Here is a 23,946-nt window from a genome sequence, read left to right on the forward strand (position 1 = left end):
CAAAAGGTATGAACAATACATACGGAAGACTAAAAACTGTTTGTAATTTACTGGGAAAATAACTATAATCAAATCTTCAGCCTTGCAAAACATTTTAAGAAGTATTTCTATATTACTATTTTAATAGCTATAATCCACACTTGCCTCCAAATAACATCATAGACAGGATCCAGACACACACCAGAACCCTGAAGGTCTTCCTGCTCAGAATCATTGAATGTTTTGCAACTGCCATCTACTTTGTTTATCAGAAGACATTTAAAAGGAGGAGGTTCTGAGATTGAAGCTGGTACCAAACCTACATCAGGGAGCAAAAAGAGCAAACATGAAGACTCCACTCATTAATACTTCAGGCATAGAAAATGCTATGTAATACATATAGGGAATACAAATAGGGAAGAACAGATATACTGCTACAAAAAAAAAGGTAGTAAGATTTAAATAAAAGTGAGGATTATACTTTCACATCTTTATTTTTAATAATACTTTTAAAGAAGGTAGGATCATCATCTGTAGTAAAACCAGAAGGCCAAAATATTTTCATTCCCTGCATTCACGTTTTTGACTTGTTGCTCATCTATTATTTACACAATTGAACCCATTCTTTCTCCAATACTTCTATAAGCATTTAAAATAATAGATAAGAGTTCTTGCCTATTATATGCCTGCTTGCAAATATCTCTGATGTAGCAAGCACATGAGAATTAATGAGAGCCTCATCGATCCGGAGGAAGGTCTGGTCTCCACTTGCTCCAATCCAKGTAGCTTTGCGTCCATATTTGGAGCCTATATTAGGCATAGGTGCTGGTTTTGCATTCCAGTAGGGCATATCCAGAATTGGTCTGCCAAGCTGACCTTTCTGCAGAAGAATGAAAGAATGAGTAAGTGACAGTAAGTCTCGAAGACGGATGAATTACTTCAACAGGTTCATCATACAAAATTAATTAAAGCTACTGCCAAAAAGCAATGGCTGCTCTAAGTGAAGTGCTACCCATTTAAATACATGGAACAAATCACTAACACATATACTCCTCCTTTTTCAGTTAGATTTTTCAGTAAACTTTTAGTTAAATGCAACTCAAATACTCCATGATGCATAACCCTCCTCTCCATCTTCAGAATCAAATACAAAAGCATTATTTTCCTACTATGTTCAATACCTGATTAACTTTACTGCTGAACAAGGAACAGATTAATAGGAAAAAAAAATATCTATATTCAGATAGAGACAGTTTAAGTTTCACTCATTTCTATATCCCATTTCTGAGAGTTAACTTGGTTTTCCAGAGGCCAAATTTCACAAGACAAGAAAGCTTAGACCTTTTTATGTCCATGTCAGTTTTGACAAGAACACAGACAGCAAAGCTCTTGCTCCAAGTTTGAAAAACAACAAAATATTACCTAATTGTAGAGCTGTCTCACTCCTCACTTTTAATTTAAAACACTACTTTCTGCTTCTAAAAATTCAGTCTTCACCTTTTTGGTAAAAGGATTGCAAAAGATGAAATTTCTCCTCTGTTCTGTTTGGCAGAGCATAGTTTTTTAAGCATGTAAAAATAGCTCAATAGCTATATTCTAGCTTTTGCAAAAAAGACCCCAATAAAAAAAAGTGGCAAAATGCAAACAGATGACTCTGCAGAGATCTTTATGAGTGGCATACTTGCAAACACAGGGAGGCACAAAGGGAACTAAACAATGTTTAAATGCTTATTTAGTGAATGTAAGAATGGTTTCCACATGGATATGGGAAAATAGTCACCATGTGGATAGGAAAGACTACTGGAGTTGTGCTGTGTTGTACTGAGCAATAAACCCTCCCCTTCAAGGGTAAGCAGAACTTCTGCAACTCATCGTTGTTTCTATAAAAGAAACCAGGATATTTTTTTCTACCGAATGGAGACAGACAGGCAATAGAACAGGCAACATGTACTTATAAGCAAGCTTGGAACAGTAAGAGCTTAAGAAAACTGGTGCACCTTAGAAARTAACACCGTTTTAAATCACCATCTTCTTTTAAAAAACAAACCAAGAATTCCTGGCATTATGCCTTTCTAACCACCACAATATTAGGGGCTACATTTTAAAACATAACAGACACAAAAGACATGCAGAATTCATGCATAGTTGTATAAGAGCAAGCATAAGCAATCTTGAAAGGTCTCCGAACAACACATTAACTACTAGCTTATTCCTGTAAGTAAATAACATTTCCTTACTGAGAAACTTCCAAATGTGAAAACCTGGCCATCCATTAGGAGAATAGCTGTATGGTTGCTCCCAGCAGTAACTTGTGTACTAGGACCTGGTAATGCTTGCACCAAAGTGGGACATCCCCTAAATAAAAAAAAAAATTAATTCTTTATCAATACATGGTCATGCAGCATTTAAAACATACATTAGTATTCTAAATATTTCAATCACTGTGAAATACACTTACTAGATCGACATACCATAGTGAATTAGGGCCAAGAAACATCTCAAATATTAAACAAACAGAGGTCTGAAATACTGCACCAGATAGTTAAGTTTATGCCCTTCCGCTACAGGGAAACATAYCAAGGATCCTCTCTTCAGTTGAACTCAGAAATTTGCATAGAATAAGAATTTTTCATTTAATATATAATAGTATAATTACGTTTGTGTACATACAGTAATATATGTGTATTTTTGTATGTATACAAAACATATTGCAATGAAATGCAGCAGTAAAATATCATGTTGTGAGACCTMTACTTAAGCAGTTAAAATGCCTGTGTTCACATCATGAAGCAAGTGAAGCCTTATATAGACTCTAGTATAATTACCAAAAGCAATATTGCTACAGCCCTSCCAAGACCAGTGTGTAGGGAATTATGGAAGAAATAAGGTCTATGCCTCACCATCAGCTCCTCTCCCATTCAACTCAGACTCAATAAAGAATAAACCTCTCCAAACTATTTTCCAGAGAGATACAAAAAGGTCTAGCCCATTTGTCTCCCAAATATGGACAGGCATAAGAAAAGAAACTTTCCATTTCAGTAAAAATAAAGGGAAAAATGACAGGGTGTTCAAGATGCAAAGAAAGAAAACTTGAACTGATGGATTAGAATAGAGAGAGTGCAAAAGACAAAAAGTATGAGATTCTACAATTTTTATTTCAAGCCCACCAAAGTGAACAGAAACCCCATAATGAATGTCTACCTAGACTTAACTTTCCTGCGGGGTTAGAAGGACTGTGAATTCAAAGAACAAGTTATTCCCACATAATTTTATGTTTGGAAACTGGGCTCAGAATTATACAGACTGTAACAGCACTATTTAAACTTGCTTTCAAACAAAGCCTTTCAAAAGCAGGCTAATCTAAAATAAGAAGAGGTTTTTTTATACTGGAACAAAAAGGGTCAGCCCACAGTTACCTAGTGATTGTTTACCAGCTGATGTGCAAAAAGATGATTCATCTCAATGTTCTGATTTTGGCTGAATTRCAGGTAAAATAGAAGTCAAGAAAGTATGAGGAAGGTCAAGTATTGTGTTCAGCAGAAAAAGGGTAGATGGGAAGATGTGAATATATGAAAACGTGGAACCGAGGAATGTAGCATGAAGACAGGTTGATGACTGAAAAAGATGTAACACAGGCATACAAAAAGAAATTATTCTTCAGTGATGAATGTAGYTTTCAGTGGGTGGCTAGTGGAGACAGAGGGACTGAAGGGCAGAATAAAATTAAGTAGAGGATGTACTACCATGACACTCAAATGTTGGAGCTTTTATTCCTCTAAAGGCACATGGATTTGGACATCATTATGATTTTACACAGACACCCAGAGCAAAATTTAGTAGCACCAATGATGAAACATTTTAAAAACAAGAAGTTTAAATTTGTCTCTCATGACATTAAGAAAGCTCAAAAAGGCATCAAACCATAAATAAAGCACAGCTAGTAACTAAATCCAAAAGCACTCCAGTTTAAAGGAAGCATTTTTATCATAAGGGTTTTCTTCCTCTCCCTCAGAATTATGATAGCTGCAGGCATGGAATTATCAATCGTATGTTTATAAAAATAGTAGTCCATATTTCATCTTTTTGATGCTCAAAAACTAAGGTATTATCATCATAATGGTTTATATTTCTGTTTTTCCTATCAAATCTATCAGCAATACTATCTTAATGCTGGGTGTGATAAGGCTCTTGGCAACAGCAGAACAAAATCATATAAACACCTAATGTAGAGAGATGAAAWGCATTATCCTCTTAAATAGCTTTTTCATTAAGATCACCTAGCTTTTGAAATGGCCAACTACAGTCTTTCAACTTCAGAAATTAASAGAAAAAAGAAAGGTTAAGGTACTTAACTACATCATAAAACAAACCTGAATTGCAGAAAACTGTTTTCACTTCATAAAAGGAAGAGCGATTTAAAAAAATATCAGTAAAAGCCAGTTTGACTGGTGCATATGGAATTTAAAACCCGTGATGCTACTGAGTATTTCCCCATGTCTCTGAAACTCAACACAGGAAAGCTCACAATAGACACTGAAGAGTCTGAGAGACTCTTTGGGCAAAGTTTTAATAACCAAGGTTTCTCCATTTGAACCAAAGAAAGTAAGGAGTATTCTGGGATGGAGTGGAAAGACACACTGCTGTCAAAGTCACAGAACCTTTGGCTTCTGGATATGACACAGGACAAYCACAAAAGACCAACCTCAGCTATAGAGAAAGCAACCTAAGATCCCTTGGGAAAATAAAATAATTGCTGAATGATTCAGCAGATGTACGTGCATCAGCTAACTCAGAATCCTGAAGAAGGTCCAGATGCATTTTGGCTGTCCACAAAGAAACCCTCTTCCATCCCCAAGGGTAAGCATTTCTGGAAGCAGTTGTGTTAGAAAATTTGTCCTGCATGAACTGTTTGAAAAATCGCTGTCTGTGGTACCTATGCAGCCAGCAGCTGCCTGCCAGGTCCCAAACATGTCACTTGGGGCAGCTGACCGTGGTGCTGTAAACACAGGCTCACTGGGACCTGTTACTGTGCAGTGGGTAAAAGGAAACCAGTAGCTACATCTGTCCATTGCAAGCAAAGTTGGACAATTCAATTACAGAGAAAACAGAGAGTTTTACATTTTAGAGGTAACTGGATATTTGGTGAAAAGATGCAAATATGACCTGCATTCCACCACTGGAGTAAAATAATCAGAAAATGCACATAGGAGCATGGTCCTAATGAACAGATTATGGAACACTTTTTCTTTGCCCTAGAGCTACTAATAGAATATAGTCTCTATTCTTTACCTTCAAGTGGAACACAGCTGACCACCTATGGAAGGCCTGATCAGTTTTCTTGTATGTTTTTGTTGAGCCTTTGGAAACAAAATCCTATCAAGACCTATACTTAATGCATTCCATTTCTGGAGGTTTACTGTCAGGTCATACGCTTGCTACTGGAGTGCTGAAGTCAAGAGTTTGTACAAAAAAATGCAAACAAATTTTGAACAATAACAGAAAGATGCTGGAGTTTTAAGTTCCARCTTCTTGAGAGAAGCATCAGCAACAAACAGGCAATTGCTTACCTGAGGATAATACATGCTATTTTTCACCATGACTAGATACTGCAAAGTATTTCTTGTTTCCACTGAGTTTCTATTCACCAGCATCTAATTTAAGGAGAATGTAAGCACAGACTGACAAATCTTTTATGTAGTGAATAGCGCATCAACATCTGCCACTGTGAATTTTACAACAAAAAGCCTACACTGATTTAACAGTTCCAGCTTACTGATAGGGCATGTAATCTACCTCATTCCCACTGAAGTAGAGGAAGAATTTGTGGTGTTTACCAGAATGCCTTTAATTAAGAAGAAAGGCGTGTCTGGACCAATGTTCAGAATTCAAAACACTTGTTTTTTCAAGACTTTACAAAATATAGTCTCACTACTAAATCTCTACATTTCAAGAMTAAAGTCTCTGAAAGGATGCCTAAATATTAATTTTTTTCTCCTCTATCTCTCGCTCTCTCTCTCCCAGAAACACAGTAGAGTATCAGTTCCTGGATTCAGAAGATGATGCTCTTCCTGAGGTCAATACAAGCAATGTGACACACTGCATGACTGACATACCACTGACCTGGCAGGAGCTGGCCATCTGAGCAYCACTGCGTCCCAACTGAGGTGGAACTCTGCATAAGGATTCCCTGTTTCCTTCTCTGAATCCCTTACTGTGAGGACAGAGGAGAGATCTCTACTTAAAGCTGGAAAAAGAAGTACATCAATGAAGAAATTATAATTTGAATGATGGTGCTAAATAGCAATATAGTACTACAGCCAGTTCTCATGCATAGAACATACTTCCAAATTTCTTCAAGGCTTTTTGCAGAAACTCTCTAGGGTCTGATGCAGAATGATATAAAGGTCTGTGCTAAGTCACTAGCATCTCCTCAGCTTCTAGTTCTGCTCAAGCACTATCCTTGAGCAGAAAGCTTTTCATATTCTCCTCTAGGATCTCACTTGGAACAACATTTGGTCTTCATCCAGTTTCTATCTAAATAAGCAACAGATGTRGTATTTACCACCTGAACTACTAACAAATACAGCAAATAGTCTGAAGCTTTCCGAAAAGCCAAGTGATTTCAGCAAAGTTGGAAATAGGTGACAGTAAGTTACCAGTACAAATGGTACTGCTGTTTGTACCTCTTCAGTCTATGAGACAGAAACTGCCCTTACTCTAATAGCAACCTCAATTGCTYTTTTAAGCCATTGTTCCTTGGAACAAATACCCAAGAATTTCCCTGAAGGAAAAACGAAGTACTTGTCTGTGATATGATTCCACCATAAATAGAAACATAGACTGTATTCACCAGTCTAATGCAAACTGAGTAGGGGTAGCACTTCAGAGATTACTGGCAGGAACAGCAGGCAATACAAGGCAACATTCAACATTTCCAGTATACTTTCTTTCTTCCCTCTCCTCTTTCAGCTTAGTGAATCTAATGAAAAGTTATACGATGATGAAGATTTCTTCAGGAACTTGACAAAAGAAAGGGGTTTTGAAGTCTCCAAAGAGATTAGGAGGATAGATGTTCAGTAATTTTCACCTTACTGATACAAGAGAAATGAGAGAACTGAAGACAGGTCATGGATGTTTCACTCTGTATGCCTTTTACATAAGGATACTGAGCATTACTGGACATATGCAAAGTCCTAATGATTCCTAAATGGTTAAAAAAAAACCATTATGTGCATTATATGGCATAGACCTTAATCACATTTCCTTTTAAGGCAGGACCCTGTTTTTTTTAGTTACTTCAATGAATAGATGAGACTCCAAGTATGAGACTATAAGGGTGAGACTGAACTTCACATTAAAGATACCTATATTTTATTATCTAKGCTCTCACTGTAGTCAATGGAGACCAAGTTTACAGACCTACTAAGTACACCTAAAGCCTGTAAGTAGTAGACAGTCAAACAGCTCTCCATGCTCTGTTGACTCCTCCATTTCCACTGACCACAGAGAAACACACATCACTCTTCCACCAACACCCAAAATAAGTGAATACAAAATGGAGCTGAGACGAAAGCATAGGGATTTCATTAGAGATAACTGATGAGCAAAAAATGAGAACTGAACTAAGATTAGCTCAGTTGGTCAGAACATGGTGCTAGTAACACTGAGGTTGTGGGTTTGATCTCCATACAGGCCATTCACTTAAGAGCTGGATTTGATGATCCTTGTGGGTCCCTTCCAACTAAGAATATTCTGTGATTCTATGAATATTCTTTGAACTCTTATCAATGATTTACCAGAAATAGGTTAATCTAGGTTTACAATATCATACTACTTGATTTTTAAATATGTAGTATTTTATGGAAATAACCAAATCTTAATGAGACTTCAGTATAATTCTCATATATGTTGGAAGAATTAAGAGACAGAAGTCTTTCAAACTCAGTTATCAAAGTAACGTTAACAATTACGCACAGAAGCTTTMAAATAATAAACAAATTACTTACACAGTACAAGAGTACTTTTATTGCATCTATATTCAGGGGGTTATGGGAAGTAACTGCRGAACAACTGCTTTTCAACTTTATTTCGTCTGTATTTGCATTTTCACRTTTGCTAGCCATAGAGAACCAGAAATTTAGCTGCTTCTTACGCAGAAGTACAATGAGATACACCACCATATCCTTTAATTACCAGCTCACCTGGAATTAACATCACCATGTCCAAGCTGACCATGCTGCCCATATCCAAATGTGTAAACATCACCATTCTCCATCAAAACCACTGAAAAAGAACAAAGTATTTTTCTGACATATGCGCATGTCATGGCACTGCACCGGTGCTGGTTACCCTACCGAGTAGCAGTTAATGATCCCTAAGAGATCCAGATCAGATCCCACAACCCATCAGAGCTAGCATGTCTGTGCAGGACTAGAGCTCTGCCATGCAGATGCTTTGAACTGACTCCAAAATGGCTTACAAACTCTGATGTAACTCAATACATGATCCTTAKAGTCCTTGCCACTGCTGAAGGACAGTGAGTTGCCTTTCATTGCTGGAATCAGAGAGGTGATGTGGGGAGTTGGGTGGTTATCTTTAGCATGTGATGAAATGGCACAAAGTTGTGTCAGGGGAGGTTTAGGCTGGGTATCTGGAAAAGGTTCTTCACCCAGAGGGTGGCTGGACATTGCAATAAGCTCCCCAGGGAAGCAGTCACAGAAACCTGACAGAGTTCAGGAAGTGTTTGGACAACCCCCCAGGGACATGGTTTGATTCTTGGAGATGGTCCTATGCAGGGCCAGGAGCTGTACTTGATGATTTTTGTGGGTTCCTTCTAATTGAAGATATTCTATATTTCTGTGACAGTGTAGTAAGCTACAAAATGACCCTGTWACATTTTTAACTTTCAACACTCCTGTGTACATTCATGTTAAAAACTGAACACAAAGCAGTGAAAACATGTATGACAACATGAAAAAGATCTGTGCTATAATTAACATGGACTGATTTGTTTTTACCTGAATGGTGAAATCCACAACTGACTTGTACAGCTCGCAATTCACAGTCAAAGCGGACAGCCCCTGGTGGATATGTTGTGATTTTACTGGCATCCTTCTCACCTCTTTCTCCACTTCCATCTATAAACAAAACTCACAATTATATCCCACGAATTACAATAAAGTTATATTAGAAGAATGAATAGAACAAGAATAGTAACTCCCCACTCCACCACTTGCAAGGTAGAAGAGAGAGCTCACAGAGCAGCAAAAGAGAGAGCTCAAAATGTGGCATCAAAGCAGAAGTGGAAGATTATAGAAACTCTATTTTTAAACAAAATACTATAAAGTTACACATTGAAAAATATACACATTGAAAAATATCCTCTAAAGCAGAAACTTTCCAAAGAGCAGACAGAAAGAATCATCAAAACTGAAAATTCAAACTTCAGAAACTTTGCTTAATAGCCATTACTTTCATTCTTCAATAAGGTAGCATTATTAAGTAGGCAACTCTGTAGTTAAACTCAACAGGCACAGCCTAGTCTACCTTTTCCAATTACTACTCTTCAAGGATTTTACTTGACTCCAACTTGGCCACAGAGCCCTAGTTTAAGTAGCTGACAATTACTTACGCAGCTCATTTCTAACAATGCAGACATATTCACCAAGAGCATATCTGTTTCCTGTCTGCTTCCATGAATTTTTTCACTGTAATTTCTGTGGTTTCTTAGTAAGCATGTATGTATTTAGTACATATGAAGYGCACTATTAGTTCCTGACGTCAAACTGTCTCCACAATGGACAAAGGACTGAAGTTCAATGTGCTGTTCCTAAAGTCCTAAAGGAAACAATCGTGGCTCAAAGAATTCGAAGTGTTGTCAATTTAGATGTATACTTAGAATTTCTACATGTTTTCCTGAATAATCATCGCTAGAAGTCTGAATTCAAGTCTGAAGTCAAGACTTCATTATTCCTTGTGCGAAGCACAGCAATTACAGACTTACAGTTTATTTTAAAATATTCTTTTCTACATATTGCTCCAACTTTCTCTTTTTSCAGAGAAACTGCTGATTAACAGTAATTTCACACTTTTACTAATACCAGTTTTACAAAAATCTTGCTGTTCTAAGAATGTATCTTTTTTCCAGTAATGAAACTATTGACACAGTAAAGTCATTTCACAGTCTTATTACATACCAGTTTTTTAAAAATCTTACTGTTCTAAGAATAAAGCYATTTTCTAATGATGACTGAATATAGAAACTACATGAATCTGCATGTAGTTCACATCTGTAAAGGACTCGTGCATACAGGTACTAATGCTTTAGAAGAATTAGCTTTAAAAGCACAGGTAAAGGATCCTTTGAAACATGAAGTACATGCTGGATATGTGTGGAGATGTAAAAAAAAAACAACCCTGTCTCTCAGAACTGCTATGGGATTTTTGAGGTTGCGTACTACCAGACTGCACACAAATTAGAAGAAATGTTTCTGAAAGTTTGTGTTAAGGCTTTCTTAATATTAATAACATAAGCAATTATAAAGAGACGCAATCACCATTTAACAACAGGCCCCCCAAAAATAGTTTTGCTCCTAGTCCTGTAACTCTGCCTTAMGCAGCTCACATTATTTTAGTCAAGTTTGACTACTTCTTAAATACAGTACCTCTGAACTTTTCATTCATGAACTTCTGCATTAAACTCTACATGCCACAGTAATCTAGCAGCCAATATTGCCACCAGAATTATTTATTCAGCAAGCAGCCTATTTATAGCTTCCACATTTTATACAAATTTTTCAAAAAGGAGCAGAAAGAAGCTAATTATTCTGGAAGTCTACTGTGGCCCATGTCTCTACTCCTCCCTCAGACATGACTGACTAATGAAAAATGCGAGCTCTCCCACTGTGTAAATGCACTTGAATAATCATCTGCCAGGCATACACATGTCCAGTAAGAATGTGTCATGGTTGTATGCACCTCCTACAGTGAAACACATTGGACATACAGCAACCATGTCACCTATGCAGTCACATTAGCAAAGCGTAGCAGCAGGTGTCTTCTGGTCATGTAACACCAGTCCATCTGCAGATACTTTAAGAGTTACAAGTGCCTTTTCTGTCTCATCATAAAAAGAGCATTCTGCTCTAAAGGGCTTCAAAAACTACTAATAAAAAGTTGAGGATTACTATTTTCTCAGTTGATAAATGCATTATACTACTTTTAAATAAAACACAATTCTAGATATAGTCCCATTTTCTCCAAAGTTGTAAATGGAAGTATAACACCATAGTACCCTTGAGGAAACACTAAATACTAGTGTACAAAATGTAGAGACAAGTACCTTCACACAAAACAAGTTTTGCAACTACTTATCTGAGAAATAAAATTATTTTAAAGGATAAAGTTTTACAGAGTTTCAATTTCCAAAGCAACTTCTCAAAGGCTCTAAGAATGTAGGAATAGAAGCAATTGTCTTTTAACTATATCTTACTTTGCTCAAGTGTGCATTTTTTTAACTGAAAATGGAATTTCTCTCAGCCTCCTTCTCTGCACAGTTAGTAATTGTCTCAAGAGTTTTGAATTGTTTGGATTTTCAAAACTTGATAAGCATGTGATAATTAGTGTGTGGTTAAGCCCAAAAACCTTGCAACTAAAACAGCTAGTCTCATGTAGGAAAAAAACCCCAAGTCTTTTGACCAAAATATACAAAACCAAATAGAATATCATACTACTTACTTTTAGAGCAATACTTTTGGACTACACTGTTTATCTTTTACTCCATTACATGGCCAATACATATCATATTTTTCCAGCAGCAGTGGCTGGCAGAATTTACTCTTTGAGATAAGGAGCAAATAAACTGGGTCATCCCCTTTCTTTCCATTACTTTCACATAGTCATATTTTTTTTATAAATGTGAGTCAAAGGTGGATGATGAAAGCTTATTTACATACAAGTCTCAAGGAACAACTGTAACTAGGTAGAGAGACATTAGTTTTTCTTCAAGCAATTGTGCACTTTCTCATTTCACTAAAAGTAATATCAAAACAATTGTTCCTGAAAGGGAAGCAATAAAAAGGCCACTGAAGCAGAGACTCTTCTTGTGAGATGCATGGAACAAGTTAGCAGAGCAAGTCAGCACCTCCAGTGTTATCCAACCAGAGTACCACTGAACAGAAACTTTGATTCCATCTCTCTGAGAGAAARGAAAGCACCAAGGAAAAGCAATGAAGTGCTTCCTGCTGCCAACACTGAGCAGTGTGCTCCATKAACAACTTCACAATGATAGTTTATCATCTCTGATGTCTCAAAGTTAGGGAAGTAGAGAGACAATTGCAAATACAACCAGCCAATCCCCACTACCACTCCACTTTCCTCAAAAAACTCTTAACTCCTGAAGACAATTTTCCTCCTCCATGAAATGTGCTTAGAAGTTCTCTTAGCTGATATTGCTGCCATAAAAAACCACTGCTTTCCAGGAATGAAGGAAAAGCTCATTCAGTCCCAACGGCAAGTGAAGTAATAAGCTTTAAATGAGACTTCTGGCAAAAAACCCAAATACAACATCATTACAGAATGACACTGTGGACCCTGGGCACAGACTAGAGGAAAAGCATTTTGTTGGGTTGTCCAGCAGTAAAGGTAATGATATTCCATTTCTCATTTACCATCCATCTTTGTAGGAGAGAAAAAGCACTTCTAAAGATGTTAAACACATGGCTTCTACCCACAAATGAAAAGCTTTAATAGAATATGACCGTTATGACATAGAATATGACATTAAAAAAACTTACAGTAACCGTCTCTTCAGAGCGCATTATTATGCCAACAAATCTTTGTTTTGTTCAGCAGCAATACCAAATAAAGCATATTGGTTAAGCTACTGGTTAGTCTCTGTGATGTCCAACCCTCACAGGGTKTTATGAATGTTGTAATATAATTTACAGACTTTATATGTAACATTACTTGAACAAATCAGCCTGTSCCTGCAGCTTCTTGGCTGCCTACCACAGGCTTCAGCTGAAATATCTGTACCCAATCTTATAGCTACAGTGCAGGGGGGAAAGAAATAAACTCTGGTTGTGAAAATCATCCATCCAATGAGGGCAGCAAAAAAAGTAAGTCTGTTGGATGCTTGAGAGGTTGCTACAGTGCTTACAGATGAAATACGCAGAATTCCAAGTGCATAACATGTACAATAATGTGATAATAAACTCACATTCTAATTATAAWCTCAAGTCTTAGATATAGGTTTTTCATTGCCCCGTCTCACTCCAGTGAGTGCTTCAAATTACACTACCCTTCACATGGTATCTTAACTAAAAAGTTAAAAAGCAAATTCTAAATAAGTTTCTTTGAGCATCCAGTAATTTTGTCTTAGCATTGACAAAATGGTTGACCTACATCTTGTTCCATCCAAGCAGGTTCAGCTTGATCTACTACTTGTCCTTTTGAGGATATTTGTTTCATATTCCCTACAACACTTACTTACACTTCAAATTGGGGAAAAAGGTAGCATTCAAATTGCTGAATCTTAGCTGACTCAAGAAGCTTCATTTTTATTTGCTATTTAGCTCATTTCTGCAGCTGAGAAAATTCTACAGATTTCCATTATTTTTTTTACTCAGATCCCCAGTTATGGGAATCCACAGGGATTGGAGATGTAAACTGGAAACTCACTACCCCATTAAAGAATGAGGGTGAAGCACAAGCTCATTTTTTCTTCTTAGTGTCAAACCACTCCATGAATACCAAAAACGTCATACCTAATCCATTGTATTTATAATTGTGAAAGACACAGAAGACACAGATCAGGAAGCCTACTTAATATGCGTTKTTTTGCAGTAACAATGATCTTGATAGGCAACCCTATAAATGTGAAAAGAATAAATGACAATGGCAAGATTTCTAAAAAAATAACCCAGCTGTTTTAATGAAGTTGAAGGAGTTTTCAACTGGACAATCAAACAGAGGAATTCCACAAGTGACAGACCTATAGATTATTATGAAAAAATTCTTTACTCTGCGGGTCATGAAGCACTGTAACAGGTTGCCCAGAGAAATCAAAGATACCCTACCCCCAGAGGTGTTCAAGGTCAGGCTGGAGGGGCTTTCAGCAATCTGATCTAGTGGAAGGWGTCCTGTTGYGGTAAGAAAGAGCCTGTCATGATTGAMAGGACCCTGTGTTGKTTGTCAGGCTGTGATTGGGTTAAGCAGAGCCCATGGACACMGCCCAACCAGAGATGTGATTGGATAAGAARGTTTGTGGGTGGTGGCCCCAAAGAGCAAACCACCAATGGRTGCTTAGCCTGGGAAGTTTAGAGTATAAAAGAACACAGCTTTTGAAAATAARCAGAGAAGTAGGATTTCTTTAAACCAGCAAAAAGTCCATGTCCTCTGTTCCCCACTGTCACGAATGGCTGATTCATATTGGGATATACAAGGCAGGAAAGCATTAAAGGATACACATGCCATGAAGTGGMGCCCAAACAGGGACATTTCAGGAAGATAAAAGGACCACAGCCACAGTGTCCCTGTCCATGTCAGGGAGTGGATGGTCCCTTCCAACCCAAACCATTCCATGACTCCACTATGTRACAATATGTACATTTCAGACACACGTTTTATGTTAGACCATAATCATCAGTCCTGAAGAAGCTGTCCATACTCAAATTTAAATATCATTATCAAGAGAAGTTCTGCAGCAGCAAGCAGGCAATTGGCAACAGGTAGGTACCAGCAAGTTTAGTACTGGCCTTAGCAGTACTACCAACCAAACTAAATGTTCCTTGCTCAAGGATCTTGAAGGTCTGGTTGGAGTGAAGACTACTAAAGCAGAAATATCTGAARGAAGGAAGACCATTTGGAAAGCATCATCTTCAAAAATAAAACAAAAGAACTCGCTGATTTCAATGTGACAATGGCCTTTTACCTCTGCCTCATTGCTCTATTATTGCTTTTACATTCTGCCTCTAGAAAAAGAGGCATGCCTTCTACGATAAGAAATATATGTTATCTTTTTCACAATTCCCACCTCACCTGTTACTTTGATAACAACCCCCCGCACCAATTTTCCCTTTTCCCTTGGAACCTCTTTGAGTGGTTAAGGTGTATTTAAGTTCTTAGTGGAATTTATGGCTGTCTTTTCAGAGGCAAGCTTCTGAGGCAGATAAAGGTCTCAAAGTTTACTTGAAAAACTTATCTGTTTAGCGTAAGACATAAAGAACTAAAATMAACTGAGTATTTCGTTACATATAGCCTTCCTTAAAGAAAAATACATGTTCAGTTCTACAGGGCATAGCTGACAAAACTMTTCCAGAACAATACAGACCTTTACACTGTTCTTACAACTCCAAGAGGCAACATAAGTGTCAGAGGACACTAATGACTATACTTCTTGTAAGGAGATACTTTATCTCAATTGAGTTCCAATGACTTAACATGTGCAAAGAAAGTACAGATGTAGGCAGCACAAGCATACTCCTTACAGACTTGTCTGTGGAATCAAAGGTTTGCTGCACAACTAGTAGCAGTATCCAACTCAAGAACAATTGTGACCAGCAAACTGTCACTCAAATAACAACACTTAGATTCAGTATGTTCTCTTTCAGCATGCACTCTCTCCAATGAGATTATGACAGATTATTCCATTTAATCCATCAAGACTTAAAGCTCAGACAGTATGTCTTCCAAAACGATTGAATGTTATGCAGATTCAAAGGATCAGATTTTGCTGCCATTTCCATAAAATAAGATGATTTCACAATCCAATATGTTCATAATTCAGTAAGCCTATCACCCACACACACTGAAACTTATCCCATAAGGCTTCAAACTGACATACAACTTGTTTGCATACATGCCAAATACCATCAGTAACTTCCACTAATTCAACTGAAATGACATACTAACTCTTTTACTATTTAGCTAGTCTTTAGAAAATAGTTGAAGCATTCRGGCTTCACCATTTTAGGAACTACCTACTTTGATCAGGTCTGTAATCTCCATTTTACATGTTTATCTTTTTTCTATAAATATGTATGTACAGACACATTAATACACAGATATATGCAAACTACAATTAGCCTTGACACAGCTCAATTTCACTAAATTCAGTTGAAATTTTTAGTAATACACTACCACTTTATAAGAAATATGTAAGTCATTTATATCTGAACAAATAACACTTAAAAGCTCAAGACATAATGAATTGCCCTGCCAGACACACAAAAATGTCTGAAATACCMAGACACCTCTATACTCATACTCTGTGAAAAATATTTAACTAATGAATATYGCAGAGTAAAACTTGTATTTTGATTTGCATTCTCCTCATTCAAAGTTAGCAAAATATAATGTTTACATTATTTCAAATATTTCACTTCTAAGAAGGGCTTGTTGAAAGATGACATAACTATGAAAAGATTTATGCTAGAACTAACAAGTCTGGAATTGATACATTTATGTAATCACCACAAATGTACAACACAAAGGATAAAAAAACCCAACACAAATGCAGTGCAACAGTCTTGAGTCACTCTAATGTGTAAAGTTTCCTACAGTAAAAATAAAGAACCTAACAAATGAGACAGCATTAGAAATGAGAGAAGACACACAGAAAGACAATGCATATTAGACAAAAAAAAAGGGGAAAGAAAAACTAAGATGATGAACACTTAAACTTCTAAAGAAAAGTCAACATTTAAATGCATTTTCTTTCTCCTCAGGGAACAAGATACTAAAAGGAAGAAAGGTAGAACGCATTTTGTGCGGTTTTTGAAAAGACAGATGCAGCGCCTGGAAGAAGTGACTGGGAGGCTGGGCTTATTTCCAGCCTTGTCAATAAGGAAGACCAAATACCTTTGTGCTTGTCCCGTTTATGCTTTAGCGGTGCTGGAGCGAGTCTGATTCTGGCTAGAGCCTGTTCTCGGTGGTTCATAAAAATAGGACCAGGAATTACAAGGGGGCCTGAGGAGAAACATTTTGCACATGCATAGGAAAGCTCACAAAATGGAAACAGTGTGTTAAACAAAATTCAAATTAAAAGCAATGAAAAAACAAAAAAGAATAATAACTATATAGTAATCTTGTTTTCTTAAATTCAAAGACCTTAAAATGAAGTTGCCATTCCTTGATAACTTATGCAAAAAAACAACAAATATTCCATAGTGACAGTTTTACCTGAATTTCTAAGTTGCACATACTGCAACTATACTGCAAGCAATGGAAATACARCAGACTTACACTAGAGTAAAATTTGATAGCAAATACCCATTATTGTCTTTAAAAGATAAAAATAATTATCATGCCTTTCACTCTACAATATTACATTCAAAATACTGATTTGGAACAAGATCATCATATAAACATTAAATTAAAAAAAACATAACCATAAACTTGTTTTCAATAACTATATTTAAGATGCAAAGTTATTACTTTTAAAGAAGTTCCATGTTCCATATTTGAAAGATATTCAAAATCATATGACTCTCATCTACTTATTAATTTTGAAATCCATTTATTTTAAGAACATTTTTCCATCTATGAAAAGGTCTTCAAGCAAAGATGTGGTTTAAAGAAAGCAATGATACATGTATTTAAATATTTTTCCAGACTACTTTTAAAAATGTAGACCTAGGCAGCGATGTACTATGCATAATTGACGCTGAACGTAAGTAGGTCATGGACAAGCAATTTATTTCTTAGATCTGTATTTCTCCTGGTTTATAGGTTGAGCAYGCCACCAAGAATTCTTTGGACACTTATCCTTTCAGAAGTCTCACATTCAATGCAAACCATGAATCAGAGGCAACTAATTCTGCCAAGAGACACCAAGTTCCACAGGTTCCCAAATCCAGCCTTTATGTGAACAGTAAACAAAAGCATCCCACATCAGGCTATCATGTTATAAACTACTTATGTAAAACTCCGAATACAAATATTCCCCCTTCTTCTGCAAATTCATTGATACTCTCATACCTTAGCTGAACCTTATTAACAAGACAATGTAGGTTAACTTTTCATAAATGCCAATTGCCTCAGATTTTCTGCTAGCAAACTTAGACCATGACTTCCTTCACTAATACTAAACACCATGGGGAGACATTTAAGTGGAAGTTGTGCCAAAAATACGTAGCTTTAGAACGTTCACATGAAGAAGCTTGTCCCTATACAGAGAAGCTCCCAAATTTTAGCATTTAAGTAACRAAATAAGAAATGTTTTAAAAATACRCTACTATCTTTCTCCCTAGCTTAGCTGTCCATACACGGGTTGGAAAATACAATTGTCCAAAACCTCCTCAATTATGTTCGTTTCTGCACACAACACAGAGCTTTTATTCTCACTCTATTTATTTGGACTCTATTTCAGAATGGATCCTCTAGCTAATTCAAAGCTCCTTCYCCYAATCAAGGATCATAATTTGCTTTTSATGTACCTTCATCTTGCAGATTCTTCCTTCAGTTGTCTTGCTATCACTCCCACTTTTCACAGTCTCCTCTCAACTGGAGCTTCCATTTAATGTTTTTGGTAAACATTACCTTCTACCAGGCCAGTTGCTGTGTTAAATATTCTACTTTCTAGARTTTTGACTTACACAAATAATTACACATTTTGCCTCTTACCAAGTTGGAGAGAATACAGTAATATACTGAAGCATACCAGGAGAAAGCAAAAAGGGGAAGAGGTGAATGACAAGCAGATTATGAAAGCCAAGAATGTTTGAAGGACAAATGGTACAGAGGACAGGTGAATGAAGAACATCAGAAAATACGGTAAAAGTAGTGGAGCTCATTAAGAAGTTCCTAATGAAATTAGAAGTTTAAGAAATAGAGAACGGACAGAACAACACAACAAAAGTGAAACTCAGATCAGCAAAGTTGCAAAAAAGATTCAAGGACTGCAAAGAGTGGGGAGTGTAGATCTAAAATATATGTGAGTCGCTGAAGTGATCTCTGGATAACTTAGGCAAACATTCTGAAGTTCAAAAAAACGCCTGCACAAAAAACAGCACAGGGAACAAGATACAGCCCTGAAGGCAGCCTTTGGCATTTTAGTGCTAAGAACAAAGATTACAAAAGAGAATTTCAGGAGGCCAGAGGGACGTGTAGTAGGGTGAGCAAAAGAGCTATAGGAGATTTGTAACTCAGAGGATGTTTAGTAAGCACAAGAGGTTGTCAGCTCCAGCATGGTRCTAGCACACAGTTGCCATTAGTTTCCAAGCTACTCATCTGARTTACACACCCCTAGTCAAGATGACAATTCTGTGACAATCTAACCTTCTGACCAACACAGGATTTATCTTTGCTTCTGGATATTCTGATATACTTTACCACATTTACCATTGTGTAAAGAGCTTGAACCCAAAATAAAGTTAAATGCCATTTCAATGTACCCAAATCCATGTAACACAGGTCTGTTACCTTCTTTGGCTTTTTGTGCATGCTAAATCTGTAACATGATCATAACAGAACAGGAAACATCTGCACTTTGATTGCATTGTGAAGTCTGCCTTGTTGGTGATGTGCTGGCATGGTGTCAAGTACCTCCCTCTCCTTCCAAAAGAACACCAGAACAATTCAGAGACCAGCTCTGCTCTGATTAGAACTGAGGTTGCCTGTACAAAGGGAGCAGAGTTTAGGCACCATGAATATTCTGGTAGAACAATTCAGCCATGCATTAGATACTTCCTTTAATTTGTTAAAAAATGCCTGCAGAGTATTATTTGGAAAACTATCYCAGAAGCTTCCAACATAGATCTGCATGGGGAAAAACAATTATTMCTTGTCTTGATCTTTTTAGAAGACCAAGTGACAGAGGTAAACAAAGAGGAGTCATTGATAGACTATGGAGCTATTATAAGTCAGTTGCTATATGATGCAAAGTTACATTCACTCTGTCCCTTCACAGACTGTTTTTCCCTAGCTAAGCGGAAATGCTAGACAGGCCCAKCTGAAATGTCAAGACCAGCCTTCCTTTCTTGGTCTAGACCTTTCAAAATGGACATTGTTTGTCATGGAATTGAATGCAAAAAATCATATATTTGACCACAGCAATAATTTAGTTTTCTGCAAATACAATGCATTTATTCTATAATGCACTGGACTGCAGAAAAACAGATACAGTTATTTCATCCTACATGCACTTAGGTGCTTTGGCATTCTTGGTCATCTAAGCACTTAGGCACAACTACAAAGGAGTTTAATGTTTGATTTTCTATTACACATACTTTGATTTCTTCTAGCACCTAATGCTAAACAAATGCTATTTGGCAAGTTGTGATTACAGGAGACTGAAATCAATTATCTCAAATGCTGACTTCTGCACGAGTGTACTGAACACAGAAGGCTACTTGGAAAAACAGTACATGATCACATGTATCATGAGGTACACAGACAAGCAATATAAACTCAGGTTGCAGAGCAAAKTCCTAGGCTGGATCATACCCTCTGTTATAACAACTTGGTTTTGGCTTCTTGAACGAGACCAAACATGTATTTTTTTTGGTGTTTTTGCTGGTTTTGTTTTTTTTTAGTAATGAAATAGGGAGACAAAAACCTGATATATGAAACTAATTAGCTAATAGGTCAACAGGTTGCAAATTGTAAAGAAAAATATTTTAAAGAAAAATGGAATTGGAGACAAATGCTTCACTTCAGTTCCACTAGCAGTGGAAAACTTTATGCTGAGATAACCTCCCACCTACAAAGCCTTAAAGGAAGCAAAACATAGTATGCTTAYGAGGCAGGGATAATCTTTATGGTACATATTCGTGAAAATCGTATTCTTCAGACTATGACATGCAATTCATTATTAAGGCAAAAATATTTATGGAAAATGTCATATTGTGCAGGCACTAAGATTAATTGCAGTTTGCYTCTTTAGTTCAAACCCTTGAAAATAAAGACAGTACATGTGTCTCTTTCTGTAGTTTTAAAGTGACACTTAAATTGTACAAATAATGTGCAGAAGAATAATTAAAGCTTTTAAAAGGGGAAAAAGAAATGCACACTAGCCAAAATAAGCATGCAGGGCAATACAGGAGTAGTAAGAGAATGATATGGAAGTAGTGTTTATGATAATCTTAATTTTTACCCTTTCTCCTTTCTGAATACTTGACTTTGTTTATATTGCTAAATAAATGTAAAAGATGCATTTCTTTATATAAATACATGAAGTAAATTAAAATAGCAAATATTAACCAGAACTGTTCTCAGTGAGTCTCCWAMAAATCTGACTTCTGAAACTATAAATATTTTTACTTTAAACATCAATTGTATTAACAATAATCAGCTCTTTCAGTAAGGAATCATACACTCAAGTACAATATAACTTCACAGAACCGTACCTGATGGTCATTAGTGGCAAAAGCCTAAAGCTTTCTCTTGAAAGTATTCTTAAAAAGTCATATAGGAGGTTTGATATTGTTTCAAGTTAAAAGGTTTTGGTTTGTTTAAAGAACTTTGAAACAAATGCAACCCTGAAAGCATCAAAATAAGCATTTAAGTAAAACCATAAAAAGATGCTGAACAATTATTTAATAGGTAATACTGCACTTGTACAGGTAGCTCTGCTGTATATTTGGGTATTTGTTCAGCAATGAACAGACAATAGTGTTACCAACAAACTGATTTCAGGCTCAGAGTGGTTTATGCAGATGTTAAACAGATTTATACGATATTTAACACACCATRGTAAAACTAATCACTGAATTAACTSAATCAGTTACACTTCAAAAAAATRAAAAAATGCCCAAACCTAGACAGCCTCAGACAATATAGTCTCAAAACAGAGCAGCTTTGACTAAAATTAATCAATTTTCTGTGGGTTCTTTGTTATTGCAAGTAGAATAAGACTGATGAAAATGAATTTTCCTTTTCTGTAAGAGCATCAAAAGCTAAATCTGCTTTAATTATACATCAAATCTGCATCTCAGTAATGATCATCTAGAGGTTTTTACATCATGGGTTGAGAAAGATTAGTGAAATACCAGTGAAACATAAGACCTTTTATTATCACTGTGTTGAGAACAATTTCTGTATTTTTAGCTAAATATAGTTTTTAGATAAATACAGTTTAGAAAGCTATTTTAACATTTTTAGCACCTTCTAAAAAAATCCCCAGAATTATCTTMAAGTTATAAACTGATGTCTTTGACTATTCTAAATTCTCTTACTTCAAATAAATACCAATCTGAAAAAGTAGCATGAACAGGCTTCAAGATTAGCKCCCTCAGAAAATGCTAGTCTTAAATTCATTACATGAATTGTACAATGTGGCCCACAGATTTCTGTAATCCATTAAGGTGTAATTTAATACACTCATGATGAAAAAATTAGTTTCATAGGAAAGGAAAAATAAACTAGCCACGTTCTGAACATTCTAACATAAAAAATTTCCTCATTCTCACAGAAAACAATGAAGAGCAACTATTTCCATAGTCATTTCTCACTACTCTCAGTAAGCCCCAAATTAGCTTGAAAAACAACAAGCATTTCACTATATGGAAAATCAGCTCCTTCACTTCTCATGAGAAGAACAGAGACAGTGAAGAGCTCAGGTAATTTCATCAATATTTATGCTGAGATATTATGATTCAGCATAGAAGCTGTGACCCTAATTTACTATCCCAGACTGAAACATGGTTTTTTCCACTAGGAATTTAAAGGATCTATTATTTTTCACTAAATAGAACTTCTTTCTTGAATGAAGCAGTATGAATWAGTGATTCAAACTGGTTACAATTCCTTCATAGCAACTATGATCTGTGGTTCATTTCAAGGTGAAAAACAAAGAAATCTTCATCACAAGCACTTAAAATTTCTGAAGTTACTTAGTGTGCTGCAGCTCAGCAGCATCTATACAAGTCACTTACAACAGTGGCAGGCCACCTGGATGATGTTTGAGAAATAAATTAATTGTTTGTGACAGCAACATTGAACCAGGTCATTGATATTAACAAAAGCTATTAACAAAAACTACTTCTATCCACAACATTTAAATTCAGAGTTTGTATTTTCAGACAAATGCAAATAAAGATGGGCATTCTTATCTTCTTGCATACAAGAGACCACAACTGATCTTGTRAAGGAATTAAATGACTGTCATACCTGCAGACATAACCACCACTTTCTCTCTTAATTCATGTGCACTACAAGAAAATGTTCTTAAATCACGAGGTCACTGTAACAGGACAACATCTGGAGCTTTGGTAAAGAAGCACAGTTAGACCACTTAAAAATCAGTGCATTTCCCCACTTGTGCTATTASACCTCTCTCTTAAACTTCAGTCCTATTTCAACACACTCAATGGGCAAATTAGTGAGAGGTTTCTTTACGACTTTTTGGGTTTTTTATTTGTATGATTRCTTTAGGAATGAAATATTCCTATATTTTTGAAGCTTTCACAGTCCTCTTGTTCACAAGGTATTTAAGATTCACTGAAAATATTTGTATTGAATAAAGGTCACCAACTGTAACTAAAGAGTGTGCAGCAACGTTCAGTGATGGATTTTATTCCTGACTATCATAAACTCTGCATGGTTTGTTTCTTACAAAAGAACAAAAGACACACTTCACTAAATAACTAAATAACCCAGAAATCAGAATAACACTAAATAACCCAGAAATCAGACCCTAACAGAGCTAGTCTGGCCTTGAAGCAAGGTATCAGAAAACTGAAAGGCTAAAAGTTTTCTTTGGATCTCTAAATTGCTACTTCATTAGCATGGATTTGTTCAGTTACATGTGCACAAATACTAGAACTCTTGCAAAAACTAAACAAGTAACGTGCCTGTTCTTCTAGCCTTAGTATAACTAAGTTTTATCAGATTGCAAAACCTTTTGCACACAAAATCTAGCAGATTATTTAAATGTTCTCATTCTCTCTTATGAAAAGAGCAGCATCAAAAGAGTTGTYAAAAATGGTGCTATTCTTTGCACCAACTCATTCATGAAAAACTGCAGAA

At 36.2% G+C, this 23,946-nt stretch overlaps 1 protein-coding gene across 15 annotated transcripts in view; it reads right to left on the bottom strand.

The window, feature by feature from the left end:
• MYCBP2 (MYC binding protein 2) overlaps positions 1–23,946 on the bottom strand; it is a 168,462-nt gene that overhangs the window by 93,401 nt on the left and 51,115 nt on the right. For 13 of the 15 annotated variants that reach the window (XM_057366504.1, XM_057366511.1, XM_057366497.1 and 10 more), the window contains 6 exons: positions 16,840–16,947; positions 8,997–9,116; positions 8,181–8,262; positions 2,217–2,334; positions 655–859; positions 145–298 (listed from right to left, as the gene is read on the bottom strand). In XM_057366504.1, the coding sequence (XP_057222487.1) occupies positions 145–298; positions 655–859; positions 2,217–2,334; positions 8,181–8,262; positions 8,997–9,116; positions 16,840–16,947 (787 nt within the window). Of the gene's footprint in view, positions 1–144; positions 299–654; positions 860–2,216; positions 2,335–6,099; positions 6,224–8,180; positions 8,263–8,996; positions 9,117–16,839; positions 16,948–23,946 lie in introns of those variants that run through there. The other 2 variants (XM_057366510.1, XM_057366500.1) reach the window with 2 other exon arrangements.

The sequence above is a fragment of the Malurus melanocephalus genome, unplaced genomic scaffold (genome assembly GCF_030028575.1).
Source record: "Malurus melanocephalus ecotype Western Australia unplaced genomic scaffold, MMel_1.1 scaffold_66, whole genome shotgun sequence".
In the NCBI taxonomy this organism is placed as follows: domain Eukaryota; kingdom Metazoa; phylum Chordata; class Aves; order Passeriformes; family Maluridae; genus Malurus; species Malurus melanocephalus.